A 22,714-nucleotide genomic window follows, 5' to 3' on the forward strand; every position below is an offset into this window, starting at 1 on the left:
AGTTTAGGTGAAACCTTAGCTTCATACCTAGGAAAAAGCACCAGGCTTCTCCTGCTCCAAAATCAATTTGGCCACTAAAGAAAAGCTTCACCCTCATTCGACTGATTTAAACTTTAATATGTATCTCTTCTAATTAACTTTACAATAATTAATCATCTAAATTACAAAATGAGAACAAAATTCAGGGCTAAAAGATTAATTAAAAAATAATATTCTAGAAAGAAGTGCTAAGAAATTACATCATAACGATTTAGAATGGTAAAGAGGAAAAAGGCAACTAGACTTTAATGCAAGAATGATGCACTTGATACCATGCTCAAAAATCATTAAATATTTTCACCCTGTGACTTGTATTTTCATAAATTTTAACATCAAGTTATTATTATTTTTTTAAACTTGTCTGATTTTCATCTACTTAGTGGCTTTGTTATGAAATTTGGTATACTTTCATTACAATCTCTTATTATAAAACACTATATAATACTGATCTGGTCTAATAATGATTAGCTGATACAAACTACATATGTACATAACTGATTCACACTGTCTTATGTGGAAGAAAGAGGGAAAAAAAGAGCATCGCCCGGTGTTCACTCAAATGACAAGCTGTCCAAAGGAAAGAACCTGTTCTTGTTATCACAGCTTAGTTTAAGGTTTTTCAGGTCAGTCAGGAAATTTTTTTGTCTCTGATTTGACACATCAATATGGTTTTGCTACTTTAAACCCCAATTTATTTCATTTAAAGCACAATATGAGAAAAAAATTTAGGTTAGAGAGCTACTAAATAGAAAAGTTCGCTTTGCTATGCCAACAATTTAGAGAAATTTAAAAGGGTGTATTGATCAGTAGAACAGAATAAAACTGAAGTTTAAACATTAAAAATATGTAAGATGTGTATAAATTCCTATTATTTTCCATTGCAGGAAAGGAAGAATTTATTCAGTATATTTGATAAAGACAGTATAGTTTTAATTTTAGTTCTCTATATGCCATATATACAGAGAAAATAGTAGAAAGCAATCATATTTGTATGAAAACTTGAATGGTCTACCTATGTTTGTCAAGCTGGTTTACTGAGAATAATAAAACTCTCAGATTATTAGCTGGATTTCCTTAGTTTTTACTAAGATTCCTGGTCAAATCAAAATGTTTCTCATTTCCCAATGAATAAAATGTCAGTATTTCATACAATATTCTACATTTAGAGAAAATGAGAATAAAGGATCAAACATGGTAAAGTATGCTTGTATTCACATATACTTTTTTAAGTTTTCAAATGTGGAAAAACGTGAAAAGCTTTTCCTTTATCACTTGATTCTGCTCTATCTTCTTTCAAATTAGGTAAAATTTACCTTTCTTTGACTTAAACAAAATATTCGTTTAAGATTAGCTTTTAGCAAAATTCTTACAACAAATTCCTATATCTGGAATTCAAAGGGCTGAACTATTAATATTAAAGCACAAAACTATTTGATGAAATATTTAGGTATTTATGAAAGTGGTAATTCCTTCAATTACATTACTTTGATAAAATAAGCCAGAGACATGAATTTTAGATCAACACTGTCACCCATTTATCCGTTGATCCTAAAAAGTCATGTGAACTCTGAGGCCTCAGTTTCCTTATCTGTAAAACTTAGAGGAGATGGACTAGATGACTTCCAAAGTCCCTTCTATTTAAAAAAAAAAATTATAAATTCTAGGCAGCTTTATTCCCTTAAATTTTCTAATTTATCATGGTTCCTTCAATCTATATATTCTATCCACATAACATCTGAATATTTTGCTAAACATGAGAGTTTAAACTTTTGGTATGTTTATCCTCAAAATGTATAAGAATATAAAGATACAGAAACTGCCCAACTGCCATTTTCTCTTGCATATCTCTATTAAGAATCTTAGGTTTATTACTGCCACCAACAAAACAAAACAAAAACAAGCAGCAATAACAAAATTCAGAAAAACATAACAAAATAGACTCTGTTCTTTCCATTACCAGTAAACTGCCCTACCCTCTGGCCAGTTGCTCAAACCCCAGATTTAAGTATCATTCTTGATTTCCCCCTTACCCTTATTCCTGATTCATCCACCACTCTAAATACTTCTCAAATTCATCTGATGCCTCTCAGCTTCACCACTACAACCCTGATCCAAGTCACCATTACCTCTCGCCTGGACTACTACAAGTCTTATAATTGCTCTCCACACTCCCTTTCTTTACTCTTCCATTCTTCTCAACCCACTTTTCATGCAGCTCCAAGAATGATGTTTTTAAAACCTGTATCAGATTCCCTTGGATAGTTTCTCATTACTCTTGGATGGCCCACAAAGCTCTCTGTAATCTAGGTCTTCTTTTTTTCTTCCACTTTTGTAACAAACACTCTCCCTATTCACCACATTTCATACACCTTGCTCTCTTTCAGTGGTCTGACCACATCAAGTTCTTTCCTCACTTGGGTTTGTAATTGCTATACTTCTCCAGGGAACACTCTTCCCCTTCTCTTTAAATGGTTTATTCTCATTTTTCAGACTTCAGCTCAAATAACAAGAGAACTTCATCTCCAGATACTCTCCATTATATCATCTTATTTTCTTGATACCAATGATCACTGTAAATACCTTCTTTTTGTAATAGTTACTCGTTTATTATCTATCTCCTCCTTTGCAAGATCCACAAAGGTAAGGAATTCATGCTCCTATTTTCCGATTCCCAACACCTCCCAAAAAGTTGATAGTCATGATGTAAATTAATGAGCTGTATCATTATTTTTTAAGTCAGACATATTGGCTATACTGATATGCATAACTATACAGGGTTTTCTGTATGCTTCTTTTTTTTTATATAATTAAATTGTCTTTTATTATATGATTTATTTTTATATTCTTAAACAATGTATGCTTCTTAAATATACTTTTTGCCTAGTGATATTTTATTTTCCTGGAGCAGAATACTGGTAAATAGATACCCTTACATTGTTTTTCAAGATCAAGTCAAAAGATACTTATGAAATCTACCAAGGAAGAAAATTAACTTCTGATGCTTACATTTTCCTCTATAATTTTGTCAATAGGCAATTTCTATTATGTACCTTAGACACAATACACAGTCAAATATGTTTTAAGCATTCTAATGAAAACTTTAAATTCATCAACATCTTTGCTGATTATTAAACCAATTATTCACCCTCCAGGTGCAGGTAAAATGCATGAAAGACTAGATATAAAAGCAAAAGCTATAAATATTACATCAGTGAAATTACAAAAATAAGTCATGAAGAAAAAACATCATGACCATTAAATACCCACATATCCAAAGGAAACATAAAGCTTGCAATTCTATGGCAGAGTACTATATTCAGATTTAAATACTGCCTTTATTTAATGTAGGATAATTTCAAATAGATTTATATATTTACATTTATAACATATGGTCAGGAAAGGAAAACACTAGTTCCACAAATGCAGCTTAAAATTAGGTCACAGTGAGACATCTGATGGACAGCTTTGGTGTGCCCACTGATATCAGTATTAATTTCTACAGACCAATTGATTTTTCATGTCAGTCAAAATTGTTGACAACTCTAGTATTTTAAAAAAGTCTTTAGATAATAGTAGAGCATCTGCAAATCACATTGCATTTGCTAAAGAAATCACTGAAGTATTCTATTTATTATAGCTTTCTATTTCTACATTATCAGCAAAAGACAATATCTATATATTATAAATAAAATTATTAATTAAACTCAATTATTTAATAAATTTACCTTAAGTCTCTTCTGAACAGCATTCAGGTAACATGGTAAATAATTTATTGCTCCAATTTTTTAGTTTAACTGCTCAAGATCAAAATTAAATTTTATTCAAACTATTTTAAATGAGAGGCTTTTGTATCAAGTTATTTCATAGTTAAAAAACTACACTAGACTATATATACATACAACTCTGTGTGTGCACATGTAAATGCAGTTAAAATTTAGAATTTAAAGTGAATTGATAACAGCACATTTTCTCAAAAGGTACATTATTCCACTCAAGAAGAAGAATATCAATTGTTCACCTTTAAAAAGTACTTATCTTTTATTATTCCTTCCCAATCAAGGGAAATACTCCCAACTTGCAGCAAAGATAACTTCGATTAAAAATAGAGAAAGTGTTCAGTACTTTAGCTTGGTTACAAAGAAGAAAAATAGAAAAAACAGAAAACAATTAAGAGCAGAGGATAATACATATTGACATGGTGGCAAAAGTAGACTAGAAATGTTATATTGAATGTGTCTATACACAGACTTGACCTTTAACAGGTAAAATCAGAATAGTAAAGGTGAGGGCAAAACAGACCCAAACAGCAACAGCAACAACAAGAAAAACCAAAAGTCTTACTTTTGCATCACATTTAGAATTTTCCTACCCTTTTAAAGACTTGTTACTCTATAGAACAGACTTTTGGACTCTATGGGAGAAGGCGAGGGTGGGATGATCTGAGAGAACAGCATCGAAACACGAATATTATCAAGGGTGAAACAGATCACCAGCCCAGGCTGGATGCATGAGACAAGTGCTCGGGGCTGGTGCACTGGGAAGACCCAGAGGGATGGGATGGGGAGGGAGGGGGGAGAGGGGATCGGGATGGGGAGCACATGTAAATCCATGGCTGATTCATGTCAGTGTATGGCAAAAACCACTACAATATTGTAAAGAAATTAGCCTCCAACTAATAACAATAATTGGAAGAAAAAGAAAAAGACTTGTTAATCAGGAAAGGCAAATTCCAAAGGCCATTTAGGTTTTGACTGAGGCAAGGAGAGAATCTAGTATCCAAGGGACAAAAAAAAATGCTTTTTTAAAAAATTTGGCAACCACAAATGACTTCCTGTTGAGCTAAAAAAAAAAAAAATCACTTAATACTTTTGCCACATGCAAGACTCCCTCCTCACATGTTGCCTCCACTTACCTGCCTATCTATAAAATTGATGACAACTACCTGAAAACTACTACTCTCTCTTCAACAAGGCATTCACTTTTTTTTTTTATAACATAGTACTCGGAAACCAATCAAGCATTGGAAAAAAGCAGCTTAATATTTAACATGTTCTCTGCCCTGTAAGTTTGATTAAGGTAAAAATTCATAGATTGTTTAATAAACAAAATGTATTTGGACGTAATACCAAGCACAAAAATGTAAAAATCACATCTCTTCAAAGTATAAACTCTGTGTTCAGTTCTTCAGTCATGTCCTCTTTTGCAACCCTATGAACCTATGAACCTGCCAGACTCCTCTGTCCAGGGGATTTCCCTGAGAAGAATACTGGAGTGGGCTGCCATGACCTCTTCCAGGAGATCTTCCCGATCTACGGATCAAATCCGTGTCCCCTGCAGCTCCTGCACTGCAGGTGGATTCTTTACCACTGAGCCACCAGGGAAGTCCATGAACTGAAGGGTCATTAAATAAATACTTAACACTGCTTACACCTGGTGGATACTTTATAAGAACCAACCAAATTAATGATAACCCAATTGAACTTTGTGATTTAATTTCATTCTTTCTGCTCCTGTGTTTACCACATCACATCTGACCTACCAAAACGGTTTCTTGATCTCTCTGCCATCTGACTTCTCTTTCCTTTCCAATACAACTGGATTCCACAGGATTCCATAGGAGTTCCACAGAATCCTTCTATGGAACTGAGAATGCCAATTTCAAGCTATTTTTAGTGGCTCTTTCCTGTTCACACATTCCAGTATAAGACAGCTCCGTAGCCTACACACATTTTAAGTGCAAAACACACATCAATAAATGGATGCAAAATCAAGATCTCTAAGTAAACCTTCACTACCATTTGCTTAGTTAAAAATCATATCCTTATGACTATTTAAAATATTCCTCACAGTTCCAACTCTCAACTCTTCCTCCACACCAAAGTTTCTTACCATCACTTTGCCAGTAACTTTTATATAATAATGAGCTTTGACTTCTAACTTTACTGGGAAGATGAAGGCCATGCCAGAAAGACATTTCGACTGCCCTCTGTACTACTGTAAACATTTTTTTTTTAATAGTTTCACCTATCTGGTCCTTTTTCTCTAAGGCAGAAAGTCCTTTCCCCTTCTAACACCAAAGATTTCATTTCTTCTTTATTTATCTATGATGTTTCTCCAACAATCATTCATTCTAGGAAAGTTACTCTGTCCTTGTACATTGGGTCCTAGCCCAATAAATAAGTTCCTGTTTCCACTACTTTAATTACTCTCAAAAGGCTGCCCTTCCCACAGATCATTACTGTCTTTTCTCAATTTCTAGGAACTTAATACCTTTGTTTCATTTCCTCATTGCTCACCATAGCCCTTGAAATTCTATTTCTTTCTCTGGAAGATTCAACTTAGAGATGTTTTTTAAAACATGAATGTCTGTTACTTAAATCATCAAAATTCAGCTAGATTTTTTTCTTGGCAGTGCTTGATAGAGCTTACCACTCGACTCCTGGGAACCCATGACACAAAATTTGTTTTCCTCAAATCTTTCAGTGCTGATTCCTCACAAGCTCCTTCATTTCTTCTACACTCTAATTCGGGCTGTTTGCCTCATGCTCACCTTTAAACATTTCTTCTCTTCCCACGGGTCAACCATCACTTTTAAGTGAGTGAATCTCAAAGCTCTGTCACCTGAAGGTGAAAACAGCAAATTCAACCCATCTCAAAACATATCCACCTGGCTGAGATCTACTTCTGTTGGTGTTATTCAGATCTGAATTTGGGACTCATGGACTCCTTCTTACCTGATACTTTCTTGGATTCTTATACACACACACATCCTTCTCTTTCTTTCTATTCTCTCTTTGATTTACACTTTAAGCTTAAAAAGAACAATAACCTTCCAACTGGTTATTCTTCATCTAGTCTACTGTTCAGTGGTTTTTAAGTACAAATGTGCATGAGAATCATCTAAGGAATATTTGCAGGAATATCAAAAATAGGTTAGATTATAGTCTCAAAGATTCTGATTTACTGATTCTAGCGTGTGGCCAAGAAGACGTATTTTGAAAAAGTTCCCTAAGTGTTTCAGATGCATCCTTTCTGTAAAGAACAACTGCCTATATAAGATACATCTTTTTCAAATTAACTTTCCATGGGATCAATTTGAACACAATTTTTTTGTTCAAATACTTCCATGGCTCCCCACTGTACAAGCCCTTCTTGAATATGGGTTCCAGATATATCTCTCTACTCTATTATCTACCTTTTAAAATGCTTTTCTGTGCTCCTGAAAAATCTGAATCCTTTCTCCACATGTCCAAATACCATGCAGATTAACTGCTTCCTCCTCTATTACCACTGGAAGAGCTCCAATACAACTGAGTTCCCTCCTAGACATCTACTGTGTATCCTCTTATAGCACTATCACTGGATCCTGTTTTTACTTATTGATATACATGATTCATTACCTTGAACGCACTATAACTTCTTTAAACATAGGAGACACACTTGAACAATTAAACAGAAACGAGTATCAGCAAAACCATTTTCCCCCTCACATTATTTGCATTGGCTTTTCTAGAACAAAGGTAAATTATAAATTACTTACAGGCTGATCCTGACCAGAAATCTCACCTGAGGCTTGTGGTCCAACACAGAAATTCTCCTGAGACTTAGGAATGCTAATATCTAACCTATCCCTAGAGGATGCATAGAAGGCAGAACCTCTTGATTAACTGCTCTGATCAAGGCTCCCAAAGTATGAATTGTCTCCCCCTAAATTTTATTCTGGGGCTGTCGATTTTTTTTTTTTCCCCTCAAAGTCAAATTTGGAGGGAGAAAAAATTAGAGGCAATTTTGCCTTCCACTTTAACTACACAAAACTAGTAAAAACACAATTATTGTTGCAGGTCATACTTTAAATTTTTACATGTCTGTGTATATGTATTTAAGTTCATAATTATGTACATTTTTTTCTTCCCATTCCCTCAAGGAGGGCTGAAAGAAACAAGGTTATTTCCCAAAGAAGAGATTATATGTGTCTCTTAGAAATGTGGTGTTTATTTTAAAGTTTTAATTTTGAAATAATTAGAGGCTCACAAAAGTTACCAAAAAAAATTAGTAGACATGTCCCATGTACCCTCCACTCAGCTTGCTCCTTGATAACATTTACATAACTCTAACACAATATACCAACCAGGAAACTGACAATCTACAGACCTTATTTAGATTTCATCAGTTTTTATATGCATTTGTGTTGTGTGTAGACACATACGGTTTAAAGCAATTTTACCACATTCATGAAACCACCATTAATGTGGTATTCTTAAGTAGTAACTATCACTTAAATCAAATTTTATCAAATTGATAACAGGCTTAAAAATCACACATTAAGTGTATTTTTTGGTCTCAGAAAATAGAACTTTGATACATTACACAACACAGAAATTGAGTAGGTACAGTGAATCCAAAGCAGAAATGTAATCTGGTTTAAAATAAGCTAGGAAATATATTTAAGCCAAAACTTCTTGAAAATTTTAAGTTGTACGCTTGAATCAAGTTCAACTGCCAAAAAGCAACACATTTGAGCTATACTGTCCAAACCTTTGCTAAAGAAGCCCATAGTATTTATTAGATTCTATTAAAGATTTGGTCCAAGAAATAATCACACGGAAACTATTTGAGCAACTTTTGTAGAACTGTTATTGAGGATGCTGTCTGCGTATTTTAAGAGGAATGTGTACAGAATCATTTAGGGAGCTAATGATATCCTGATGATAAATCTCTTCTTGCATCTGTCGCAACAGTTTTTTGTTTGAAGACCTACAAAATTTCTCTTTAGGACAGCTAAAAAATTATATAGTATATCAAGTTGTTCACCTTGGCAAATGAGAAGCTCAAATTAAACTAGTGCTCCTTATAGTAAGCATATTATCCCTGATTCTTACTAGATTTATCTTTGCCTGTCTTTATGCAGCTTCTGTTCTTTATATCCTTATTTTAAATATCCTATGTACATTAGCGTACATATGTCACAGCATACTTTTTAGAAATAATGTTACTGAATGAATGTTTGAGTCCCCCTAAAATTCATATAACTGATATTCTAACCCCTGAAATGATGATATTAGGAGGTAACTGGGTCATGCAGGTAAGGCCTGCGTGAAGAGACAGGAGAGCTTGCTTTCTCTCTCTCTCTCTCTCTCCTTTCTCTGTGAAGATACAGTGAAAAGGAGGCCATGGGCAAACCAGGAATGTCCTCACCAGATACTGAATCTACTGCTGCCTTGATTCTGGGTAGATTTCCCAGCCTCCAAAACTGTGAGAAATAATCATTGGTTGTTTAAGCCACTCAGTCAATGGTATTCTGTTATAGCAGCCCAAACTGAGTAAGACAAATGACTGTATGCAAATGTTACATATTCCCTTTGCACAGCAGTTCATAATTTATATTGTACATCTATATGTAAACCTCATTTGATCCATTCAACAGCCAACTTTTCCAATGAGGAAACTAAAATTCAGAAAGATTAAATGCCAACTTAGTAAATGGTACATCTGGAAATCTGATTAATCTGTAACATTTCCCTTCCAGAGAGCATATTAAAATTTTACTTATTTATAATCTTATTAACTTAAACTATATTTTATAAACAATGAACTATTTGCTTAATTTCTAACAAAAGGCTTCAATTACTACTCCATTCATCCACTGATCTTCATTCTGATCAAAAACCACATATTTAGTATGTACTCTATAATTGTCCACAAGTTTATTCCTTTATGAATTTTATTTTCTCCACCATATTTAAAACTCTTTAACGGCATGAACCTTTTATAGAGCTTATGATAGTATTACAAAACAACATCAATCTCTAACTACTATATATTTAGGACATCTTTACAATGGAGGATTTTAATGTGATAATAGCCATAACTACTGTCTCTTAAAACTAACAACTGCCTACAGTTATTTCTTCTTAAATACATGATGCACATTGATAATAAATTCATTAAAAATATAACATTAATTGATAAAAGCTGAAAAGTCTTATTTTTAAACTTGTTTGATAATTCTACTCTAAAGCTGAATACCCAAAAAAAGGAAAATATATAGACCTGCAAACATGTTAATAAAATAAACAAATATTTAACCTAATTTATATCTCTGAAATAAAAATTTATTTGAAATGCAAGACCTAAGTATTAGTAGTTCCATGTGAATATAACTGCTGTAAATATATCCTAACTATTTAGACAATTTCAAAGCATGTTTGTATTATTCTTATCTAATCAACTTACACTATGAAATATTATAGTGTTACTGCTAATTATTTTTCAGCATTTTCATTTAGAATAACAGATTCTTTCTTCATTCCTTATACAGAAATAGTGTAGCATAGTTAGAATCAGTAACATACAAATAGGTCCACACATATATTGAATACTTGGGCACCCTTTCCTTTTTACACTTCTTGAAGTCATTGAAATAAACAATATTTAGTCCACTTCATAAATACTAGCTTCAGCAAGCCTGATTACCACTTCCGCTGCTGCAGCTAAGTCGCTTCAGTCAAGTCCAACTCTTTGCAACCTCGTGGACTGTAGCCCTCCAGGCTCCTCTGCCCATGCGATTTCCCAGCAAGAATACTGGAGTGGGTTGCCATTTCCTTCTCCAGATTGCCACCTCAGTTTGGTATATTTATTTGTTCAGTGAGCAAGAATTTAAGTTTCTTTACATCAAATAAGATAGCATATAATACAACCTTCTTAAGTGTGCACGTTTCTAATAATAGGACTAATTATATAATTACAAGCATTAATTTTATTTCTATAAATAGGTATATTCAATTTTAATATCTATTATATGTAAAACATATAGGAGATGCAGGTTCAATCCCTGGGTTGGGAAGATCCTCTGGAGTAGGAAATGGCAACCCACTCCAGTATTGTTGCCTGGAAAATCCCATGGACGGAGGAACCTGGCGGGCTACAGTCCACAGGGTCACAAAGAGTCGGACACGACTGAGTACGCATGCATGCATGCACAATTTGAATTGTGCGTACTCTTTTTCTGGTATACAAAAGGCGCAAATATTTAATTTCATGCAATCATATTCTTTTAGCCTCTACTAAATGATTTTTTAACCAGTATTTCCAATAACAGTTATTTACTGACCTCAAGCAATAAAATCTACAAACAGAAAGCTGAGACTCTAGTCACTAATTTATCCCTGCAAATTATAAACACTGAGTGGGAATTTAACATGAAGCTCTTCAATACTATAAGACCACTTAAGTATATGAGCAATTTTAAACATACAAAGCTATATACACAAAAAATACCACAAAGATGGCCAGATAAGGAGAAAGAAAGAGCTCATTTTTTTCCATATCACTTTTGAGAGAAACGTGTAATTAAGTAAGCCAAAGGTATGAATTTCTGAGATTCAAGATTACTTTTTGTTATTTAAAATCACACCCCCTAGCGTATCCCATCAAACCTTTGCTGACTTCTTTCCAAATTAAAATATAATTTTTTTCTCTTCTTTGATCTAAAAGGTGTTAAACTTCTTATAAAAAGAGTACTTTTGGCAAAGTTACAGGTAAAAGAATTTTAAAAAATGTTGCTTATATCAGAAGTCTGTATACTTGGAATGAGAAATCCATAAATGCCTTGGCAGTTCTCTAGAAGCACAAGAAAAAGACTAAGCATTTTAAATGAAAAATGTTCCCACTCAGTGACTCTTTCATCTCTACATCCAAGAGAGAGACTGGGACGCAAAAAGTTCATCAGCAACAAAGACTAAACTCCATCCCATTTAGCAGTTATATCAGTCTACTACCTGATGTTAGGATTATATAAGACAGTTTCCTCCCATTAGGAAGAGCTCCTAAAATGGGCACTGTCAAAACTGGTAAAACTGAAATCTGACCTACTTTTTTCAAAAGATGGCCATGAATTTTGTGCTAAGTGTAATTCTTTTTACAGTTAGAGATCTTCTTTAAAAAAGAGAAAACTTTTAACTGAAATATGCTAGAAAATGCCTTATGTTTTAACTATCAAATAAAAATCTATAAAATATGCACACATTGCTTAAGCTTTTATCTCTAATACTGAATTCTCTATGTTACTTTATCCATACATTGACTTTACTATGTACTGTAGGCCCAATAAAATTCTAAATAAACCCACATTAAAAGGTTATTCATTTGGAATACATTTGTAAAACAAGAATAAACTGACCAGTCCTATGGGTAAGTTTGATAAAATATACATGTAAATTTTAATTTTAAATCGCATGTTATTTGTAAGAAGAAGATTCCTTTTATTTACAAGGCTGTCATTTATAGTTGTCTATTCTCCTTTTAGGAATGAAGTATTACATTATTAAGAGGGAAGAAGGTTAACTCATTCATTAAAATAGAAGTTATTCAATATTTTTTAAAAAGATAAATCTAATTTCTTAGTTCTTTCAAACTCCCAATTATCATAAAATGTCATTGGATTTTAATTAAATTAAAAAGTCAACCACATAGCACCACATTTCTAGACTTTGTTATCATTCTTATAATTAAAGGGGCCTACTCTTCCTACAACTATTCTGGAGAAATCACTGATAAGTTCACAGAGATTTAATTTCAAATAAAAGGATAAGAAAGCATATAGTATTATGGAAGTTATACGCTTAAGATAGCATGGCACAGTGAACACATTTTGCCACATGATTTACAGTAATAAACTGTAAAGAAATAAATTTTTGTATTTATTCATTTTAAAACTACTAACTTCATTTTCCATAAAGAAGATCTAAAACTATAAAAATTAGTCTGTATTCACTATGCTTAATTTTCTATTCAGCTGTAATTTTCATTGAATTAAATGAAAATAAAGTGGTTATATTCACAAATAAATGAAACAAAAAAATTAACTTCATAGCCTAAAGCATACCCCACAGACTTTATAGACAGTATATCTCATAAGAACAGAGTAAACGGATATGACAGACAGTATTATATTGGACTTCAGTTTCATCAAAAATGACAATCTTATTAACTAGACATTTATTACCCTAACTTCAAGGTTCTTTAGAGTACACAGGAAGTAAAATTACTGTGCCCATAAAAATCATAGCAAGATGACACAATAGATCACTATGGGTATTTCTTTCATTGTGCCAATGTTAAGTGAAACTCTAGAGCAAGAGTATTCAAAACAGATTAATTCCTATGATGTTCAAGCAATGCATAATTCAAGACTATCTAAACTGAACAAAGATTAAAGAATACTTGATAGCCTTAAATTCTAGTAACAAACACAGAAGAATAAAAAGAGTAATGACTGTGCTCCAAATAGCTGCAATCAATCTTAACCGATTATTCAGCAGTGGTCTATGAAATGCATATTATTAAAATTAATCATATAAAATACACATTCATTCTTGAAAGGTAATACTATAAACTATGGTGTTTAATAAAAACTCTAAATGTGAAAGCATAAAGTTATAAACATAAGCACTGAGATTCTGTAAACAAAGATAATACCCTAAGATAAGTAAGAACTGGAATAAAGGCAAAGTAAGGTCAATTTATAAACAATATTGGAGACTCAGATTCTCTAATTAAAATTCATAATAAAAGATATCTGTGTCCTCAGCTAAAACATGATATTTCAGAAAAAGTAAGGAAAGAATAAATGAGGCTAGCCTTATCACTACTGCTACAGAGAAGTTACAACTGAAAACTATGGTTTCTATCTTTTTTTTATATCTTTCATCATAAATGAATATGTTTGTGACTTTACTGAATTAAATAAATTCTTAGGAGATGCTAAAAGTGAGTGTTTAAAAATGTGTTTTTGTTTCAGAAAATAGAAATCAAAGGAAAATCAGGATAAGTCTAATTAAACTGACTATACTCAAGATTTTTTTCTGTATTTCATTTGCACATATATGGGAAGAAAAGGTAGAAAATGTAAAAATTTTGCAATATCTATACTCATACCCAAGTTCTTGCTTTCTCTTTGCCTAGTAGGAACAGTAATAACAATATTAAAGTGTTGAGGATGACAACGACATTATGACAAATAGGAATGGAGGCAATGCAAGATGCAATAAACCAATCTAGCTCTTGAGAAGATAATGGTTTTTATGAATGGCTTTACTGAATTGCAAGGAATTAAAATGTATTTGGATAGACTTAGAAACTAAAAAATGTGTTCAGAAGCATTATCATCCAGAGGTGGTAGTTCAATAAAGCCTAACTGAAAAGATATTTTTTCCCTAAAATTAAAAGCTTTTCCAAAACTTAGAAATTTACTTACTTTCTTCTGAAAATATCATTTGTGAAATCACACACACAAAAAAGAAGTCATGTCGGATAAGTCTTAGTTTAGAGTACTATGGCCCAAATTTCCATCAGTTCAGTTTCATAAGCAGAACTAAGTCATACTGCCCCCACGTTAATGTCTTAGGCTAGAAGAGATAGTGCTAACACTCAAAACAGAATTATTACAAAAGTCATGACTCAAACAAAAGTTTGTAAGTGTACCACTGATATATCAACACTTACGGCTATCATAACATATGTTTCCTAGAGCCCTGCCCGTTTGAAGCAGCACTTCCTGGTCTTTGCTATTTAGCAGCTGCACCAGTGGTGAAATCAATCCAGCATCCACACATGGAATTCGCATAAATTCTGAAAATAAGAGATAGGGTTAATTAAAAATATAAACATTCACAATTACATAAATAACTTTCCTTAATTAAATTTTACTTATTATTAATACTTATTAAAATGTTTAAGATGGCTTGCTATTTGAAGAGTACACCGCTGTCCAAAAATACTATTACAACCCTACTAAATATTTCATGAAATAAGTATACAAAAATGAATGGGATCATGTTTGTCTTGCTGATAGCCTCTACCATAAACCAAAACAATTTTTCATTAACTTTCATTATCCTAATTTATCACTATTTTCTTAACTGCATGTTATAAGAGGAGAAAGAGGAGGAGGAGGATAAGATCTAAAGTCTTTACTTGCTTTTACTTCACTTATTAGCACTGTAGGCACAAAAGAGCACCAGTTTCAGAAATGTATTGTTGTTATTATTATTAAAGATACTTTAAGAGTACAATTCTAAAAAGGAAGAAATATTCATGGACACTTTCTCTTCTGCTTATTTTTTCTTTGCCCCAAATTCATCTTAAATCTGTTATGAGAGGAATACTTTACTTTAAAAAGCATCAAATCTCTTACTGTAACTTATGGTCACAGCTACGCTCCCACATTAAACTTGTACCTGGAACTTCTTACTAACCCTCTGGTGTTTGAACATCAGCACATAGTCAGTTACGTCAATTTTTAGAGGATATTTTTGGAAATAAACATTTAAACAAAATTATATTTTATAATTAATCAAAATCTAACAAGTATATGCTAATATTTCTCTTCTGTTGTTATGCAACATGCATAGCAGAGTAATGATGAACCTATTAACTTCTTCTAATTTCTTTTTTTCTCCAGTTCACACAATTTTCTTTCATTGTCAAGTTTCTAACAAGAAGAAATATAAGCCCAGTTAATATCTCTGTTGGGTCATGTTGCATTTCTGAAGATATTTATTTTAAAAGGAAGATTCTAATCTACTTTCTCAGCCAGTCACTTCTACAACAACAACAACAATGTGGTGGTTAAGCAATAAACAACCATTTAAATTGGGTCCCATTTATTGTAACCAGCAGGGATTAGTGACAGGCCCTTAACAAGTCTCTAATTAAAAGTATAAATGCTACTAATTATGTCTTTAAAACAGAGCTGTCATCTACTAAAGTGTTATTAGAAGCAAGCTCTAGCAGCAGTTATCGTGAAATTGTGACAAAGTATTATGAGGACTGATATTACTCAGTGAGCTCATATAGGAATGGCAATCCATTTCAAAATTAGCTACTCAAAATTTCTGAATCTATGTTATGTGTGTGTGCTCATTCTTAAGGAAAAAAGCTTAAAGATAAAAACTGATTTCTGTCCCTCGGACAGTAAGGAGAACAAACCAGTCAATCTTCTAAAGGAAATCAGTCCTGAATATTCACTGCGAGGATTGATGCTAAAGCTGAAGTTCTAATACTCTGGCCACCTGATGTGAAAAGCTGAATCACTGGAAAAGACCCTGATGCTGGGAAAGATTGAGGGCAGGAGGAGAAGGGGGCGACAGAGGATGAGATGGTTGGATGGCATCACTGACTCAATGGACATGAGTTTGAACAAGCTCTGGGAGATAGTGAAGGACAGGGAAGCCTAGCATGCTGAAGTCCTTGGGGTCGCAAAGAGTATGACACAGTGACTAAACAACAACAAAACAAACTTAAAAATTTCATGGCAATTCTTTCTGGTAACACACACATGAACAAGCTGTTTTACTGGGCCAAAAACAACATATACTGGTACTTTACAACACCACCTGCATAGTGATTACACAACGTATAAAATTGTGTAAAACTGAGACCAGAATTTTAAAGTTTCTTTTTTTTAAAGTATAATATATGCAACTTACTAAAATAAGAAGACTAAAAATAATATCAAACTTTGAGAAATAGAGGCATACTAATGCTATTGCATTTAGCATGGCCTTCCCTTATGCTTAAAAACTGCTTTAAGAAGTCAGTGCTTCTAACAATGAAAAATCAGAAAGAAAAGTTAAGAAAATAATCCTTTTCACCACTGCAACAAAAAGAATAAGATACCTAGGGGAAAACCTACCCAGTGACAAAAGACCTGTATGCAGAAAACTATACAACACTGATGAAAGAAATCAAAGATGACACAAACAGATGGAAAAATATACCATGTTTTTGGAAGAATCAATATTATCAAAATGATTACACAACCCAAAGGAATCTACAGATTCAATCCTATCAAACTACCAATGGTATTTTCCACAGAACTAGAACAAAATATTTCACAATTTGCATGGAAACACAAAAGACCCTGAATAGCCAGAGCAGTCTTGAGAAAGAAAAATGGAACTGGAGGAATCCACCTTCCTGACTTCAGACTATACTGCAAAACTACAGTCATTAAGACGGAACAGTAGTGGCACAAAAACAGCAATACAGACCAATGGAACAAGACAGAGAGCCCAGAGATAAACCCATACACATATGGGTACCTTATTTTTGACAAAGGAGGCAAGAATATACAATAGAGAAAAGACAACCTCTTCAATAAGGGGTGCTGGGAAAACTGGACAGCTACCTGTAAAAGAATGAAACTAGAACACTTTGTAACATCATACACAAAAATAAACTCAAAATGGATTAAAGATTTAAATTTAAGGCCAGAAACTATAAAGCTCTTAGAGGAAAACATAAGCAATACACTCTTTGACATACATCACAGCAAGATCCTCTTTGAGTCACTTCATAGAGTAATGGAAAGTTAAAAAAAATTTTTTTAAGTCAGTGTTTTTCTTAAACTAACTGAACTAAAATCATATACAAATATTTCTGCTACAAAATATTCCTGAAATATCTTCCAAAGAATCCCCTCTCCCTTGGATACAAACCATACATAACGGGATGGCTATTATATAATCCATGCTTTGAGGTTTTCTCCAGAGTATATTTACATGGACACTTAAGAAATAAATGCTCCTCATGAAGGTGAACTCAGAAAACATAGTACGTATTCCAACTGCACTACTGCGGCCAACTGCCATGTCAGTGGGTTTGTCAGTAGGTCATATTTTCTGGATATAACAGAAAACAATGTATACACTGAAAAAGGTAAGGTCTCCTGTGACAGTGAAGATGAATGACTCAGTGACAATTTGAGAATCCTATAGCGAAAGTAATAAACAATACAGGGACAGCAGGGATGAGCAGCGCTATTCTTTAACTCTACTCTGACAGAATGGAAGAGCAAACGGGAAATGTATGAACAGAATGACTACAGTCATTTTAAACAATCACATGAAAAAAAGTTAATGGAAAGAAAAACAAAGAAAATTTTTTAAAAAAGGTCTAATCTACAAAATGGAAACATAAATTAATAAAAACATACTGACAGGTAGGGTGTAAAACTGAAGATGTTCCCAGCAGAAAAGCTCTTGAGGAAAACCTCACCATTTTTGGCTATTTCTGCTATGACGTTAGCTACTTTGGCTGTGCAGGAGGACTGTGGAATCAACAGGCTTGCAAACACTTGAAGTATTCCACTTCCTTGGATTTTTTCACTTGTTTCCATATCTGAAAGAGATACACACAAAGAGCTTCAGTGAACATCTTCAACACTAACACTGACAATTACATCTACAGTAAATTCTTTAAGAATTGTCACCATCTATAGTAGAAATTATTTATTATTTATATAAAATTATCTTCAGGTCCACAAGCCACTTTTATCATCGGTTTTTCCCTATGCAAAACACTTTTTAATACAATCTCTTGTAAACCTACAGTCAGATTACAAAGGAATCCTTTCTGAATATACCATTTGCATACCACACTTACTTTTCAATGTTATTTCCAATCCTGTCTATTCAGAGTAGGAATGCTTTATTTTCTACTTCCCTTCTGAGTTTCCTAATATTGTATTATTATATACATATAAATTCTATGACTTCCAATAATGCTACAGCAATTAAAAGTGGCAATTACATGTGCAAAAAACTCACCTCATATCATTTTATATGAAGTGACAGAAGAGACTATTCAGTTCCATTTGATTACTGTGTTTCTCACATAACTTACTCAAACCACTAATGAAAAACGGAAGTAGTTTAGGCAGCAATAAGGCCATGGTATTCAGAATTCTGGGCTTTCCTGGTGGCTCGGCTGGTAAAGAATCCACCTGCAATGCGGAGCTGGGTTTAATCCCTGGGTTGGGAAGATTCCCTGGAGAAGGGAAAGGCTACCCACTCCAGTATTCCGGCCTGGAGAATTCCATGGACTATATATAGTCTGTGGGGTTGCAAATAGTCGGACACGAGTGAACAACTTTCACTTTCATTCAGAATTCTATATGGTTATATAGAAATTCAAAAGGCCCACTTCTTTTCTTTGTTTTCCATCTTTGTGAAACTGCAAATGAAGAGCCTTTGCATGAAGCCAAGCCACTTCATGTAAAAAAGTTTGACCTATTAAAAAACAGTAACTGGGATGATGTACACCTGGAATGATGATGGCAATAAAAGCTCAAGGAAACAAAATCTAAAATTACTATTTGACTCTGAACAGTGAAGAGGAACGCCATGTGTTTAAAAAAAGGATGTTATAAGGCTCATTAAAACATTCTATTTAGGGGGCAATCCCAAGATGATGGAAGAATAGGACAGGGAAACCACTTTCTCCCCCAAAAATACATCAAAAGATCACCTGCATGTGGAGCAACTTTCACAAAACAACTTCTGAATGCTGGTGGAGGACCAGAAAGGCAAACCAATCTCTTAAAAATGAAGGATCTGATGACTGGCTTGATTGCTCTCTTCCCTTTGGACTCTCCATTTTCTCCCCCTGGTCACCTCTATTTCCCTCCTCTCTTCTTTATATAACCGTGAATCTCTTTGGGTGTTCCTGGCTCCGGAAAGTCATTTCACCATTAACCTAGGGGTTTTGCCTTCTGGGCTGTATGGAGGGAAACCTCTTGATGTTACCATAAGAGGGGGACCAAAACCGAGAGGCAGAAGGCTCAACTCCAGAACTCTGGACCACCGCAGAACTCCTGACACTAGGGAACATTAACAGATGAAAGCCCACCCAAAAGCCTCCCATACCCACCCTGAGACCAAGCTCCACCCAAGAGCCAGCAAACTCCCATGCAAGACACCCCACGCCAGTCTTCCAGCAAAACAGGAACACAACTCTCAACATTAAAAGACAGGCCGTCCAAAGCTATATCAAACTCACAGAAACATTCTATTTGAATGTTGTTTCTATGTGTAGCTCCTCAATATCTTTTATAGCCTTTGAATACACATATAAATAAAAGAACTCTAAAGATTTCTTGTTAAGTAAATGAAAGCGGCTGTGATTAATAAAGAGTAGGAAATCATTTTTAATAATTTGAGAAAGTCTAAAAAATAATTATTTCTTTGTAGTAAGTGCTGATCGTTCAGCTCAGTGTTTGTCAAACTGTGGGTCCCAATCCATCAAGAACCCTGAAATCAATCTGGTGAATAAGGACCAGCAATTCCTTAAAAAGAGCAATAGAATTAACATCTACAACAAAAGAATAGAAAAAAAGAATTTTGTTCATGCACAGTAAGATAAAACACTGAGTGAAATGCATGCACAGGTGACTGTAAGCGCATGCCTACTGACTGCAAAATGCAGCCCTCATCTTGGGTTCTGGTCAAAAAGCTACACAGCAATGTTCTATGCAACCCATGACTACCCAGGATTCTGGGCTAGAGAGCTTTAATACTCTTAACGTCATCAGGAGAAGCTAGAATTAACAGCTAAATCAATAGAAAATTACATGGAAAAACTTGTAAAAATTGAAACTTGTAAAAAAATTCCATGGATTTATTATCTTAAAAACATTCCTTTGCAAATACGGTAGTTATGTGTATGTTTATCTATCCAGTACAAAAGATCGAGTAATCAGGATTAGTTAATGTTGAAACTCCATCCATGCATTTCCTTTTCCTACCATAGGCCTAGTACACTTTAAAGCCGCTAATGCCATTTTGGTTTCTTACATTTTATGTTCTATAATAAAAAGGATTATTTTGGAGATACTTTAAAACAACGTTTTTTATTAGGTGAGGAAACAGAGGTCCAGAAAGATGAAGTAAACTTGTCTAAAGTCACCAATCATACTAACCATAGAGCATAAGGAGCAAATTCAGTCTCAACTACACTAACAATTCAACATGTGTGTCATCTGGCATCCACTGGTGCCATTCTTTACAACAGAAAACGTACTTAAGCATAAATAAATAAAATTTGTCTTTTTGTATGCTGTTATTCACTCATTTCTCACAATTCAGATTATTACAAACGTAGAGTCTGCATGACAAAATATAAACACAGCAGCTGTCCTTTCTTTCAGCAAGCCCATTTATAAAATACAATGTGCCTTTTCACTTTTGTTTCTGGGATTAAAAAATAAGTTTTTATGGTACCACCTGAAAATCTGACACCAAATTTCCATTAATTTATTTTTTTAAAGCAAGAAGTCAAAAGAAAAACTCAATTTGCCACATTAAAATTCTTCCTTTTCTGACCGTTGCTACCAAAAGATGTACAACCTTAGAACACTGGGTCAGACTGCCCCAGGGGTCATGTCCCACCATCTGCTGGTGCTGGGATGACAGCAAGAATCTGGCATAAGGCATGAATCATGATTAGATGTGAGGCTGAGGCACTTGTGTGTGTGGAGGCGAGGAGTTAACTGCAAATCACCCATGCATGTCTCATTTTAACTATAACTAAAAGAATGGCTTAACATCAGAGCTGATGTCAGGGGCAAGGGGAATAAAAGAAAACAATACAAAACTCTTGCACTCTGATGAATTTCCATGGATACAATCCAAAGTATTGGAAGGGTAGTTGTAATACAATGAATTAAGATTTGGGAATAGTACCTTTTTCAATACTATTGTCAGAGAAAATATAATCTGGTTTTTCATATAAATCTGATTTACCATTTAGAAAAACTGAAAAGGAGTTCTATTTACTCGCTAGCATGTGGATTTCTATGTAGGTCTAGAATTGAAATGAAACAGCTGGGAATTACCTTCTTTCATCTGGCATGAAAACAGAGTCAAATACAGCTTATTGTTAAAATGCCACTATCCAATAAATAATTACAAAGTTTCAGTCTCATTCCATAGATGCTTTCTACACTGGCATTCCACTCCATATCACAGTGTGTATCTGTGAACTAAACATTTTCTCTGATATCTGTGAACACCCCTGAAATGATTTTAAGAGAGTCAGTGAGTGTGGTGTATGCAGGTCTAAATGAATAGCTGATTGACTGCTTGCAAAAAAAAAAAAAAAAAAGCCGTGATCAGGAGTTCTAAAAAAAAAAAAAAGGCACACTTTTCATTATCTTTACCCAGACCACTACTGACACTGTAAATGCACTCCTTTTAAATGTTTGCAGTAATCGATCCAACTTCCCCACTTCACATTTAGGTGCAGCCATAACAATGTTTGAGTATGTCTACAAATTACAGGCAACTGGCTGTCCTTGAATTTTGACGGACCCAGACACGAAGGGCAACTGTGTCTCTAAGACTGTATCTGTGGGAGCCACAGCCATCAGAGCGCCCTTGCAGCCGTGCAGGCTCTCATTCCGGTCTCTGCAGTCGTATGTTCATACTCCACCTGACCTCCCGATGGCAAAAGCGCAGCTTCGTTATGAAACTGCCGGAGTCAGAAAGAAAAAGAAAAAAACACCAGGCAATAGGGTCAGAGAAGCTTGAAAGAAAAGTAAATCAAGAAGCCGGGCTACAATGCTATAGGGAGAGGAGAAGTTAAAGCACAACTCAGAATTTCTCAAGGCAAATAACCAGCAGAAGGCAGGGAACAGGTGGAATGGGAAGGACTCATAATTGAAGATATGGCTGGAGAAAGGCTAAAGTTCCCAACAAAGCTGTCAAGTAAATATATTAAAATAATTGGCATTATAATTATATAACAAGAGGGGTTTTCAGGTATGCTACTATCATAAGCTGAACTTATGATGTTATATTAGCATCTGCTTTCATGAGGATAAATTAATGAAAAGCAT

General features: G+C 34.0%; 1 protein-coding gene across 5 annotated transcripts in view; it reads right to left on the reverse strand.

Moving 5' to 3' along the window:
- Positions 1–22,714, reverse strand: part of RAP1GDS1 (Rap1 GTPase-GDP dissociation stimulator 1) — a 152,310-nt gene that overhangs the window by 65,848 nt on the left and 63,748 nt on the right. For all 5 annotated transcript variants that reach the window (XM_043870714.1, XM_043870713.1, XM_043870710.1 and 2 more), the window contains exons 3-4: positions 18,097–18,219; positions 14,542–14,667 (exon numbers count right to left, since the gene is read on the reverse strand). In XM_043870714.1, coding sequence (XP_043726649.1) covers positions 14,542–14,667; positions 18,097–18,219 — 249 coding nt within the window. The remainder of the gene's footprint in view (positions 1–14,541; positions 14,668–18,096; positions 18,220–22,714) is intronic.

Source organism: Cervus elaphus, chromosome 17 (genome assembly GCF_910594005.1).
Source record: "Cervus elaphus chromosome 17, mCerEla1.1, whole genome shotgun sequence".
NCBI lineage: Eukaryota > Metazoa > Chordata > Mammalia > Artiodactyla > Cervidae > Cervus > Cervus elaphus.